The 13550-nt window shown below is 38.7% G+C and overlaps 1 protein-coding gene across 1 annotated transcript; it reads right to left on the reverse strand.

Moving 5' to 3' along the window:
* Positions 1-450: 450 nt before the first annotated feature.
* Positions 451-12852, reverse strand: LOC121650876 (sterile alpha motif domain-containing protein 9-like). Its single transcript, XM_042002662.1, has 5 exons — positions 12712-12852; positions 11132-11195; positions 9588-9647; positions 9390-9427; positions 451-5577 (listed from the first exon to the last, which is right to left on the reverse strand). The coding sequence occupies exons 4-5, from the start codon at positions 9412-9414 to the stop codon at positions 950-952; spliced, it is 4653 nt and encodes a 1550-aa protein (XP_041858596.1). The 5' UTR covers positions 9415-9427; positions 9588-9647; positions 11132-11195; positions 12712-12852; the 3' UTR covers positions 451-949.
* Positions 12853-13550: the final 698 nt, after the last annotated feature.

Here is a 13550-nt window from a genome sequence, read left to right on the forward strand (position 1 = left end):
CTGCATTTGAAGAAGTGTTGGACCTGCTGAGGACCGGTTCTTTCTCACTCAACTGGCACAGCTGACGACGGACATGGTAATAACAGATTAAAACCTTGGTTGACGGTGGTAAATTTCCCCAAAATAATGAAGGGTGTTTGGATTTTCCAGGGTGTAAAAACAGTTTAAAGGAAACATTTTTCTTTTCATCACTGCATACATGATTGTTCTTGGTGGTCCTTATAATGGAAATATGTTTTGTGTCCTTCAAAGCACTTTGAAGAATGTAATTTTTTTATATCTTTTTTTATCTGTACTAAAATCGTTTTCTGTCATAGTTCTTTAAAATAAATTTGTTTAAAAAAAACGGTTTATATTACATCACCTCCCATGACACACACATGATCTCCTGTAAAAGTTTGCACCATTAATCCAGTCATCTTCCAGAACTGAAGAGACAATACAGAGCTTTTGTTTCCACTTATGTTTTCTTTATTCAAAACATTAAAAACATTTAAACAATTTTTTTCCTGATTTCTGGATGTAATAATAAAAAAAAGAAAATATAAAGGTCACAAAATCTTCAGACTTTCTGCACAATTCTGTCTCAGAAGTGTCTAAAAATATCATTGCTAATGTGTACATGCTTTTTATTATTTACAAATATCAGTATGACTTTTTATCACAACATGATTCTCAAATAATTCACAACTGTTCACTTTTTATCTTTGTCAAAACAAATCCAAAATATAGATTAAAAATATTATTTTACAGATAAATGCCAGGAGAAAAGGTCAAAACATCAAATATAACTTTTTTGGTTATTTTAACTTCATTAAAAGAAGAAAAAATTAAGTATGCAAAAACAGAAAAAAAAAGACTATTAGAAAATAAATGTGAAACAAATGTCCAACTTTCTTTAGATCATGTCATGTCCAGATTTAATGATTGAAGGTTTATACTTGGACTATTATTCCATCACCTGAATGTCCAAGGCAACCACACCATCAAACGAAAAACCCAAGTAAAATGTGACCTTTTCATTTCCATGTGGCAGGGAGGCAGAATAACGAGGAATGATCCTAATCTTCTTGTCCTTCTGTCCACATTTTACATACAGGTTTTCATTTTCTGTCCATCCCTCAACCCGTTTCAGTTGCTGCACAACTTCCTTGCTTTTCCAGACTTCCCCTCCGAGCCACTTCAGTTTTCTTTCGCTCAGAGTGCCTTTAATATGCTTTTCAATAGCACTTCTGTGGACAATCTTGTTGAGACCTCTTCCTTTTGCCAGAAAGAAGTGTGTCACAATTCTGCTTTTCCTTTGAGCCATGTGTTGGACTTTTTGCTCACAAAGTCTCTGAAGGGCATCAATGGCAGATAAAAGGATCTGAGTGTCGGAAGCACTGAGGTCATCGCTTTGTTCTGGCCAAAACAGAAGAGAGAGAAGGAAGAGAGCACTTGCTGATGACATGTTTTTCCCTTTGGTCATGAACCTCTTGCTGAGACCTTGCAGGTTTTGAAGGGACAGTAGCTTTGAGGAACCAGGTAAAATACAGTTGAGAGCAATCTGGCAAAAGATGAAGTTTGTGAGTTCTGTTTGGTCAAGATCTTTCCATGTCAGGTTTTCTGGGTATATGGCCATAATTATTTCCAGCTTGTTCCCTGCCCTTTGAGATTTCTTGTCATAGAGTAATGAGAGGATGGCTGTAACATTTCCTCCACCAAGCTTGTAGGTCTGCATCTGCCTTTGAAATGGAGAAAGCTTTTCAGCTGGAGCAATGCTGCTGCTTTCAGCTGCTGCTTCACTCTCTTCTGGTGTGCTGCAAAAAAATCCAGCATATACAGCACTCTTTCTCGTTAACCATTCTCTTGGATTGTATACTTGTTCAGGATCTCTTGCATCAAGTTCCTCTTCTTCTTCACTAATGTCTGTTTGAAAGTAGCTCAGATCTTCAGAAATGCACTCAAGTGCTTGCCTCAGACTCCTTTCCAGCCATTTGAGCTGCTGATGAAACTTCTGCCAGGGTTGGTTGACCTCTTCTGGTATGTGGTCTGTTAACAGGTACTTCATCAACTCTGAATATCCAGTTGTGTGTGAAAAAACATCCACTCTGGACAGAAAATGTAGCAGCCTGCAACCAACATCCACCTCTCCATAGTATGAACTGTTGAGGCTGACAGTTTCCTTCTTTGGTGTCTTTTCAGATGCACGAAAGGCAGAAATTCCTTTGAGTGCAATGCTTATGATTTCAACAGCCCGTTCAGAAGATGGTTCTTTTTCTTCAAGGTTGTCATACAAGTGATAAAACCACCGCTTGTACACTTGCCCCAGTGTGTCGAGGATAAATGTATCATGTGGAGCGAGAGATTTTGCTTTCTCTGCCCACTCAAGGGCCTTCTCAAATCTTTCATATGTGTAAAGCAGTCGGGCAAGTTGTTGTGCCACATAGGCATCTTGCCCCAAAGCCATGTACGCTGTGTTCATCAGATCGACAGCTTTCTGGACGTCTCCTTTTTCAGTGATGACATGCTCAATAAGGGGTGAAAAAGCTGTGTCTACGGGATCTCCTCTGCTTTTTTTGTTGCGTCTAATGAAAAGAGCTTTAATGATGTTTAGGTACTCATGTCGGTCGAACCTGTGGTTCATCAGAATTTCATTTCTGATGAGATTCATGGCAATAACACTTTGAGGCAAATCTGCAGAGAGCTGACTCAGGATTTCTTTTGCCACCTCTGGACGAATGATCCGAATCGACTGGATGTGTGTTGTTCTTTCTCTTAGGTGGATGAAAAGTAGCTTAGCATCATCACCGAGTTGATCCACAAAGGCGTGGTACCGAGCTCCAACCACATGGAGAGCAACGCCAAGAAATGCCTCGCAGTGTGACACGGATATGTATGAATCCTTCACATAGCAGTTCAAGAGAGCCACGAATCTGATGAGAGAAATGACGGGTCTTGAATTATCGATTTTATCTAGAACATTTTTCACAAAACTCTTAATGTATTTTTGCTCGAACTCATTAGTCATCAGAACAAACGTGAGGATGAAATCCGATTCAAACTGCAGTTGGAGTTGCCTGGCCTTGTCTATGAACAAAGGCTTTTCGTCATCAGACAGTTTGTGTGTGATTGCCACTGTTTGAGATGGGGATGCTCTGGTCATTTTTTCTGGATCATTTGATCTATTGCAGATGAGCAGTATAAAGCACAAAACAGAGGAACTTATCTTTTTGGTTGCAATGGCATTTCCAAGATGTCGTCTCAGATCGTCAATGTAATCTGGATTTTGGTCCTCCAACAGCAGGAGCACTGGTTGACAGCTGTTCTTGTCCTTCTCACTGTGTTCCCTCAGTTTAACAACATGCTCACACACATTTGTGGCTTCCTTACACGGTTTTACAACTGCACATCTCACTTTTTTCTTCCAGTGCCAGAGGATCTGCCGTGCCACTGTACTTCCACCACTGCCTGGTTGATGGTATATGTTCACACTTTCTATGGGGCGTGTGACTTTGCGATGAACCACACTGTCCAGGATTTCGCTTGCTTCTTTGTAGGCATCTCGCTCAATGATCCGTCCACACTTATGCTTGTCAGCAAGCCAGAAGTTGATCCAGTCTATCTTTCCTCCTCTATAGAAGTAAAGCTCGGTTTGCTGAATTTCCTCCTCGCTCATGATGTTCAGGTCTGTATCATCACACTGATCAACACTGATGGTTTCCAAAGAATCTAGCGAAGCCTCTTCAACAGACTTTAGGAAGCACAGACCTCCGTTTGAGACTGGTAGTTTCCTTGCTGGTTGGTTCTTTGTTAGCTGAATGCTTTGAATGGTGGCATCCACGTGACTTAGAGGCATGTCAATGATACTGATTTCATTCAGTGCAGATATGGGACAAGACACTTGTGCAAGACTTGACCATTTTTTGTAGTTTTCCTTTGACTCTGATATGACTGTCAAACAATCATGTCCATTCATTTCTGCAAAGAACTCGTGAAACGTCTCCACAAGCGGCTGCCCAACATCTGACATGAGCAGGAAAAGGACCACAAATGAATTCCTTGGGAGGATGTCGTTGCAGATGAGTGACACTGCTTTTTTCATCTTCTTTTTCCTTATTTTGATCCAGGTTTTCTCATCATAGGGAACTTCGTCACCAGGGAAGTTGTTTCTTCCGTTGCAGAAAATCCAACTTACTCGGTCATTGAGATGCAAAGATTTTATGAAATCAGCATTTTCCAATCTTTTGTTGTTTTCATAGTCCTTAAAAAAGTGGGGGGTTACAGGCTTCAGATTTTTACATTTACCATAAAGTCCAGATGCCTCAGAATCAGGGTCAAAATCAAAGACACAGAAAAGATTCATATTAACCAAGAAGCTTAAGCAGTCAAGATGCTCAGGCTGAATTTTGTTTGTGACAACTATGTAAAACAAAGAGTCATCCATGCGTTTTTTACCACGCGTTAGGAGGATGGAAAGTTTCCTCTTTTGATCTTCTTTGAAGTCCAGAGCTGTTTCAGTGGTTGATGATTCTGCCTCCTCTCTCTGTTGGTCTTTCTCTGTCAGTCCTCGAATGAATTGAACTAAATGAACTGGGTCATCTGCAGGTATTTTCTTTGTGTTGGCTCCTACTCTGTAATAGGGAACCTGCTCTTCACATTTGACTTTCTTGTCCTTCTCAAAGAAATTTGGGACACCAACATAAAAAAGTTTATCTTTGACAATGCTTGCTTTTGGAACAACATCATATTCAACAACCCAATTCTTCTCCGTAGCTTCCTTGTCAAGAACCTCAATAAATCGGGGGTTCCTTATGCAAGCCCTGGCATCGTTTTGTTGATTTGATCCTTTGAAGCATCTTTCAATGTAATCCAGTGCATCCACAAAATCTTCCTGATTTTTGACAGGTATCCCTATGATTTCCCCGTGCTTGTGAGTGCCTCTGACTTTGTCCATGATGCCAAAATGAATTGTTCCATTGCTTCTCATATTCATGCATGCACATGCAAATCTTAATACTTCATTTGCCACTTTTGCTTGAAGTCTTTTTGAGTCTAGTTTGTGTGCAACCTCAAGCGACTTATATTCATGACAGGGAACAATCAAGTTTTCAATTCCTGTCTCTGGAGGAAGCACATTGTGCTTCACATACCTGCAGTCCTTCTCAATCTGATCAAATTTGCGAAAGTCACAGAAAGATACGTTCTCACTAAATGAGTTAGTGATACTTAGCTGCTCTGCTCTGTCCATATCTTTGTTCTGCTCTGGTTCTGGTGAGCAAAGTTTTGGTTCTTGTACTGAATCTAAGATACTTTCTTCTTTTTCATCTTTTCCATTACTACTGGAGTCCTTCTTATTCTTTCTTTTGAGCTGTTCTGGATTTATAAGATCATCTCTTTTCTTAAGTAGATGCTCAATTTGGCCACCTTTCATTCCAATGGTATTGCTGAGATATTCTCTCTGAAGAGTTGTGAGGACTGGTCCAGTGACCTCCTCTTCTTTCAGCTTTGTTATGTACATTTCTTTTATTCCAATGGATTTCAACCAGGAGCTCACATGAGATTCTGTCCAGTTGTCATAACTCACTTGATGCCACTCTGTGAAAGAAAATGTTAAAATGAGGCGTTATTAAATATTCTTAAAAACAGTGGGGTTTTTTTCTGTGATGTGAGTGTAATAGTAAAATCTGAACAACTACAATCTACCTTCCCAACAAGTTGGGATGCTGTGTGAAAATGTATATAAAACCTGAATGCAATGATGTGCGAATTTCATAAACGCGTATTTCACTCCCAAGAACATAAACATATCAGAAGTTGAAGCTGAGACATTTTACAATTTCATAAATTATTATTATTATTATTATAGAACATTAGCTTATTTTGATTTAGTTAATAGCAATATATCTCACAAAAGTTGGAACAGTAATTGGAATAAACCAAAAACAACTGGATGAGCATTTGACCACTAAGTAGGTTAACTGATAACAGTTCAATAACATAAGTGGGTATAAACAAGCTTTTCAAAGAGACAGTGTATAGATATATAGAGACACAGATATAAAGATGGGCAGAGGTTTGCCAGTCTGCAACAAACTGCTTCTGAAAATTGTGGAACAATTTCAGAAAAATATAAAAATATATAGCATTCTATATATTTTTTATACATTAAGCAATATCACTGTATAATAACCTATAAACAGAATCTGTGTGCAAAGGACAAGGTCAAAACTGGATGCTTGTGAATTTTGGGTCCTCAGGCAGCATTAAAACAGCTGAATCAGAATGAGGCTTTATTGCCAAGTAAGTTTGCACAGACAAGGACTTTGTCTTGGGGTATTGGTGCTAAAACAAACAAACAAATAAACAAAAAACACAACATGAACATTATTTGCAAGGTGTGATGTGTAACATTATAAAATATCACACATCTACACAAAAAAAAGATGCACACAACATAAATATATAGTGCAAAGTGCACAAGAGTGGTAATGGAACCACGCGGGGGGGGGGTCATAAATAAAAGTAGGGAAATAAGATACTGTTATAAAATTAAAAAACAGTGTGTGATGGTGTAATGTGTTCTGTGTATGGAGGGAAGTCTCATTGATGAGGCCAGCAGCAGATGGGAAGATGTTCCTGTACCGTGAGGTTTCTGCATATTCTGGTCAGACGGGAGAGGGGTTAAAGTTTGTGACAGGATTGGGAAGACTCGATCATGATCTTTTCTGCATGCCACAGAGTCCTGAAGGACTACACAGGTCCAAGAGAGCAGGCATATTGCAACCAATCACTCTCTCAGCTGATCAGATCAGAGTCTGCCTTTGGCAGTGGCGATAGGGTACCAGATGGTGATGGAGGTGGTGAGGATGGACTCAGTGATGGAGGTGTAGAAGTACATCAACATCGATCTGGGCAGACTGAATTTCTTCAGCTGCTGCAGGAAGTACATCCTCCAATGTGCTTTTTCAATAATGGAGCTGATGTTCTCCACCCACCTCAGGTCCTGGAAATGATGGTTTCCAGAAAGCGGTAGGACTCCACAGTTGCGACTGGAGAGTCACACAGGGTTTTGGGGGTGGGAAGGGGCTGTGTTTCTCCTGAAGTCTACAAGCATCTCCACTGTCTTTGCAGCATTGAGCTCCAGGGTGTTTTTGCTTCACCAGGTCATCAGCTGTAAGCAAGCTTATCCTCACCAGAGATGAGGTTGGTGTTTTCCGCAAACTTCAGGAGTTTGACAGTCTTGTGACTAAAGGGGCAGCCATTGATATACAGAGAGAAGAGGGGAAAGAACACAGCACTGGGGGCGAACTGGTGCTGATGTTGTGAGAGTCGAATGTGTGTATAGCCAGTTACACATGCTGCGTCCTGTCAAGACAGAAAGTCAGTGATCCATCTGCAGTCAGGCACACTGAGCTGGGAGAGCTTGTCCAAAATCAGAGCTGGGATGACGGTGTTAAAGGAAGAATTGAAATCCACAAACAGGATCCTGGAGTAGGTTCCTGGGAAGTCCAGAGGCTTATTGCACAAAAGTAGGATTCAGATATCCAGGATAAATAACTTAGTTAGGCTCATCCAATCCAAAACAAGAGCATCCAGACTTAATTGGTTGTACAAAGAGCAAGCCAGGATGAGCAGAAATGGATTCATCAAGCCAGGTGAAACTAATTCTGGATAAGTGCGTGCTTTGCAGCTTCCCTTGCGATCTATCACAGAATCACTGATCTACCATGGCATCGAGAGCGGCATACTTCCAAATGGTCTGGTGACTGGAGGTAAACTGAAACTTTAACCTAGGGACAGAGTCAGGACAGGCAGCCTTGAAAGGGGGAGGGGGGTTGTCTCTTGAAGAGTTTGTTTACTTATCTCTCCAGGACAGAGAGAGGTGTTGGTGTGGTCGAGGTGGGGGACACTGGGGTGAGAAGCTTCAAGAGGCCCTGTCTCTTATAGTGCTTGGTGAGGGTGTGACGCTGGTCTAATGGGGCTGGTAGGGGGTGTTGGGTCAAACATCTTGTCCTTCAAAGTGGCAGTTAAACTCACTCAGCTTTTTGGCTATGTGGAAGTCAATTGTGGAGGTAGGGGCTCTGGGCTTGTAGGTGGTAAGGCTGCCTGAGGCCCCTCCAAACTTCGACAGAGTCCCCAGCTGTGAATTGCTGTTGTAGCTTTGCCTCTTTACATGCTGAACCTTGGGGATGTCATCAGGAGACTTGGCATAAACTTCCATAGGTATGCTGATGATACAAAGCTTTATATTGCTTTGTCTCTTGTTGAAACTCGCTCTATAGATGACCTTTTTAATTGTATTATCCTTTCAAAAGGCTTAAACAGTTTTAATTTCTTCTGATATGCAGAAATCAGGTGGACCATGACATGGTCAGAGTGGTCCAGAGGAACTGCATGGTATGCTTTGTTTACTGTTGTGCAACAGTGATCCAGGATGTTTCCCTCTCTGGTTGGGCTAGTTGGAGGGGCTGGGACCTTGCTGGTGGCTTTTGGGGTTTAATGTATCTCATTGTTCTGTTGACTATTGAGCATCTAGAATCCTGCATCAAACAAAGATCTGGACAATATTCCTCTCATAAAACTCCAGCAACTGGTCTTTTCATTTCCCAGATGTTTACAGTTGTTAAAAGAAGAGCGGATTAAACACACAATGGTAAACATCACCCTGTTCCAACCTGTTTGAGATATGGTCAAATTTCCATAAAATGTCTCAGTTTCAACACCTGATATGTTTTTTTTTTATGTTATATTGGGAATAAAATATGGGTTTATAAGATTTGCAAGTAATTGCATTCTGTTTTATTTTCATTCTACGCAGCATCCAAACTATTTCGCAATTGAGGTTGTACTACAAGGCAGTGCTTGCAAATTTCTGGCTGATAAGTTTCTAACACACTTTATACTTTATTGTCAATATCCATTTGATCTGCACACTGGTGACATTTTCTGCCATGATGTACAACAAAATACTACTACTACTATTGCTAATAATAATTATTATAAATATTAATAAACTTCAATATGTTCAAAAACAACATATTGTATAATAGCTTATTTTATCTAATAGTACTGTTGAAAAGTTTAAACACAACTATCCATTTATTTTGATGTGTTGAAGCCAAACTTTTGACTTGTACTGTGTATATAATTAGCTTCTCTGCTAAATAATGATAGAGATATTTTTCTCATAGATCTGTCATAGGTACTAACGTTTATCATGGTTTCAGTTAGAAATGCATAACAAACTGCTCTATCTATTTGTAGTGGCACATTTGCAACCAACAGTTCTTGGACACACAAATTATGCTGCTTCCATAAATAGTAGACTTCTGTTGGGTCCAGACTAACTAGCTGAAATGTTTTATTATTTGTTATTCTGAATGTTGTGTACAAAGTCTTCTACTCACCCATCTCAGATGTGCTGTGGGCCATTTTATGGATGTTTCTGAGGACAGTGGAAATTAGGTTTTAATATTTTGAATGTTTAAACTGTTTTCATTGTTATAAACAGGTTAGATGTAATAGATTATTACACAGCCAGACCACCATTTTGCTTGCTGTGATGCTGAACAGGACAAATAAAAAAAAAGATGTAGTACACTTACAAAATGCAGCTCACAAGTAGGTTTTTAATTATTGTTGTTCATGAGTTGGTCCTTTGATATCTGTTGGTGACAAAGCAGAGTCAGCACACCTTTACACAGAACATTTATTGTTGTTTTAAATTTACTAAACACCTGAAAATTCTGATTGAATTTAGCAAAAATGTTTTAAAAAAGACTTTGGGCCTGTGAATATTACTAGAAATCATCTTAAAAAGGAAAGCACCTCCCTGACCTTGACACCTGGAGTTTATGAGAGTGGTGGTTAAGAGGACTGACAGGATCAAGGATGCCAGAGCAAGTTGACTTAAAAAGATTAACTAGTTCTTTAACATACAGCTCAGCATAAAGGTTGGCATTGTTAAGGCCAGAGCTGGTGAAAGCAGAGGAAAAGTGACCAGCGGTCAAGGCATCTATTATAACCAAATGCACATATGTCCCTCACTGTTGGATTCTATGACAAATGCTCACAACTCAAAGAAAATGAGACAAAGGCTCACAAATTGTTTTATAACCTATATTTACAATGAAAATTTGATACAAATATTAAATATGTTCACATATAGATTTAAATATGAAAATATGTACAAATACCTTCAAAACCCAGTGCATTAGTATAATATATGAAATGTATTTCCTCTGTAGTTCTGTCACACCTAAGATCACACCTTATTTCACACCCTTGGGAGATGAAGTTAAAAGGGCTTTCATCCCTTTACAGAGACTGGTTATATACTTCTTTGGTTTGCTTTACCTAACACACCCCATTTCACACTTCATTCATCACGTTTTGAGTATTGCTATGACATCATTACAACGCTATAGGTCCCTTTATAGATGAGTTGCTCTCAGAAAAACACTACTGAATCATTAGAGAAGTTCTGGATACTCACTGTGTTGAATACCTTTGGACAGTTCTGATATATAATGAGCTAGGACTGACAGGTAGTCAGGTACACTGATAATTATCTTTAAGATCACCATTTCATTTGTCTGGGAGATGGGCTCCTTCTCACATGCTTAGGCCTATGTGACATGTCTCATGTGACAGGTAACAGAATGTTCAGTTGATTTTTTCCTTTGACAAAATAAATATTGTAAAACAATTTGTGAGCATGTCTCCTTTTTTGTTAGTGTTGTGAGCATTTGTTACCTCACTGTTGAACTCCCATGTTACACAGCACAGCATTAAACTTGACAGGGAAACGGTCTGATATCCCATGATATCAGAAGTCTTTGCCTTCAGCGATAACATTGTCCAGACCATTGACCAATACCACATGTCTGCAGCTGTCATATGGACAACAGATAAACAGACAAGCTGTTGGAAATCTGGTACTGTAGCAAAGAGGGAGATGTCAAGATCTTCAGCGATTGCTATGAAAGCTTAGGGTGTCGTTTTTGTAGCCTAGCAGCAACTGAGCAGTTCATGTCATAGGCTGTCTGCAGCAGTACCAGGTCTAACATAAACCACTAATAGTAACAACATAACATAATATGCATAATAACATGCAAACTCTGAGTAGATAATGGGAATGAAAACTTACAGCTGACAGTTCAATGTCTCATGGACAGATCCTCTTCCTTACTGTGACGTCCATGACGCAGCATCTGATGTAAATGACACAAAGCATAACTTTACTAGATTAATGACAGATAATTGCTAAATTACTTGTGAGTTTTTTATTGTCATTTTAGTACTGTTAGGGCTTTTATTTTGGCATATTGCCTGTGATGTTCTGATAAGCAGTGGATTTACTATTTTCAAAAGGTGGGAAATTAACATTATTTAATCCTAGAATATGAATGTCGGATGAGAAGCCATCCATAACCAATGTAGCTCTAAGAAGTTGTTAAATGTGGAAATATGGACAGACTAAAAGCTAATGTCTTCAATTTACAAAAAACTGGTGTCATCCAAAGCACTGGACAAAAGCTTAACCAGACTGCTACATCATACTGTCTTCAACATCATTCACGGTCAATGTCAAAGTCCATTTAATATAAATTATAGCTACTACAGTCGCTCTACAACTGGGCTCAAACTGTATCCATGCATACAAATGCTGGTAAAGGCAGTCTTATTACCTGCATTTCATACTTTGAGAAAGTGGTTAGGCAATACAAACTCATTTGAATCAAACAAATGTTAGGCAAATGTTCAAATGCAAATACTTCTGTAGGCACCTCCCTCATCCATTATATCTCACAGGTGCAGTCAGAGCAGGAGACGTGCACCTCTGCTCCATGACCAGACTGAAAATTAAACTTGTAAAGCTGCTGCTGGCTGATCCCACCCTGGCTTACCATCAGATAATAATGCCTATTAATAAAGAGTGTGGACAAAAAACATTTTAAAAGTTAAAAGTCATCAGAGAACAGCTAGTTAAACTACTTAAGATGACATTTTAACTTTAGGTCTTAATTTTGGGTAGGGAAATTTTCTATTTCTTTTTCTACTGCTTGAGTTTGCAATATTAATGTCTGTGTGTATTAATTTATTCAGTCATCCTCTAAAATCCATTTAAATAATAAAAGGTTACTTTTTGAGGCAAAAACTGTGATGCAATTAAAATGTGATTGAGATTGTTTCATTACAAAGATTTTATTTATTTAGATTATTTTTTTAATCAAGTCCCACCCCAGTGTGTATGTGTGTTTCTAATTTATATATCTATATATATGGTCATATATGGATATATGGCTAAATTTAAAGGTCATGATTCTACTTCATGTGCGGATGAGATACGTTTGGCAATATTATCACCTTATAATAAGATTTAAATCATACTATAAACACATTAAATGGTTTTAAAATTACGTGATACGTATCTATGTTGTAACGTGTCCAGTAACTATTACAGAGCATTGTTAAACATTTAAATAAATAAATAAATGTTGAACATGAATATAGAACAATAAACATTGTACACTGTATAACGATAATAGAGCTCAGCTTTTTTCTTGAAGAGGCAGTTTCCGTGAAGTTAAGCTTTCCTAAGACGATAAGAACATGTCAATGCTTTAAACCCGGATACCAGCAAATCAAATCAATGTCAGTACCTTTTAAACACCGAAAGGCGTGTGTTTGGGTATCAAAGTATGTTTACATATAAACTGTACCTACCGTTAGTGTTGGAAACAAACTTCACCCGAGACCAAACGGACTAGATTTCCAATTTTACACGTTTACCCCGCAAAACAGGGGACACGCCTTTACAAGCCCACTGCCTCATTTTACTGCGCTGACGTTGTGTCCGAGGGCGAACGTTTTTCTTTGGTTTCTATTCTACGGAAATAGAAACTGAGCAGCAATAGAAACTTAACCAAGGATGTAGCCTACTCCTTCCCTCCCTTCCCCTGTAGCACGCTTTGCTTCACGGCGTTACTTCGCACGGATCCGAGAGCCTGTAAAGCAGTTTTACTCAGTTTCTTTAGGTGTTTCTGGTCTGCATGTGTCCCTCTCAGCATTACACGCACTGACATTATGTCTTGTTGACTGAGGAAGTATGTAGTTAGTGCTTTTTAACTGCTCAGCAGGCTACTGTTTAACAATTAATGCATTGTTAATTGTGTCCAAAATAGTGGGACTGTTCTGTTTATCTGTCGATCTGTCCTACCCTTTCAGAACAGAATACCCTACGTATTTTTCATCTAATTGAGTTTTGTGCAATCAGAAATGTTTTTTTAGTTAGTTTAAAGATCATTAATCCACATATTTGTAACTGAAGCACCCTTAAGGTATGAGCTTAAGAAATAACGTCATGGTTGTTCAAAAATGAAATCTCTATTAAATTAATGAAGGTAGGATGTCCCGTATAAAGTATGCTACCTTATGCAGGTAGAACGATTCCACATTGTAGATTGGTGAATATAGCCTATATATTCACATATAATAATTAAACACTCAAAATATTTTAAAGAAATTTATAATATGCAATTTCTCTGAACAAGCATATAAATAAA

The sequence above is a fragment of the Melanotaenia boesemani genome, chromosome 2 (genome assembly GCF_017639745.1).
Source record: "Melanotaenia boesemani isolate fMelBoe1 chromosome 2, fMelBoe1.pri, whole genome shotgun sequence".
NCBI classification, from domain to species: Eukaryota; Metazoa; Chordata; class Actinopteri; order Atheriniformes; family Melanotaeniidae; genus Melanotaenia; species Melanotaenia boesemani.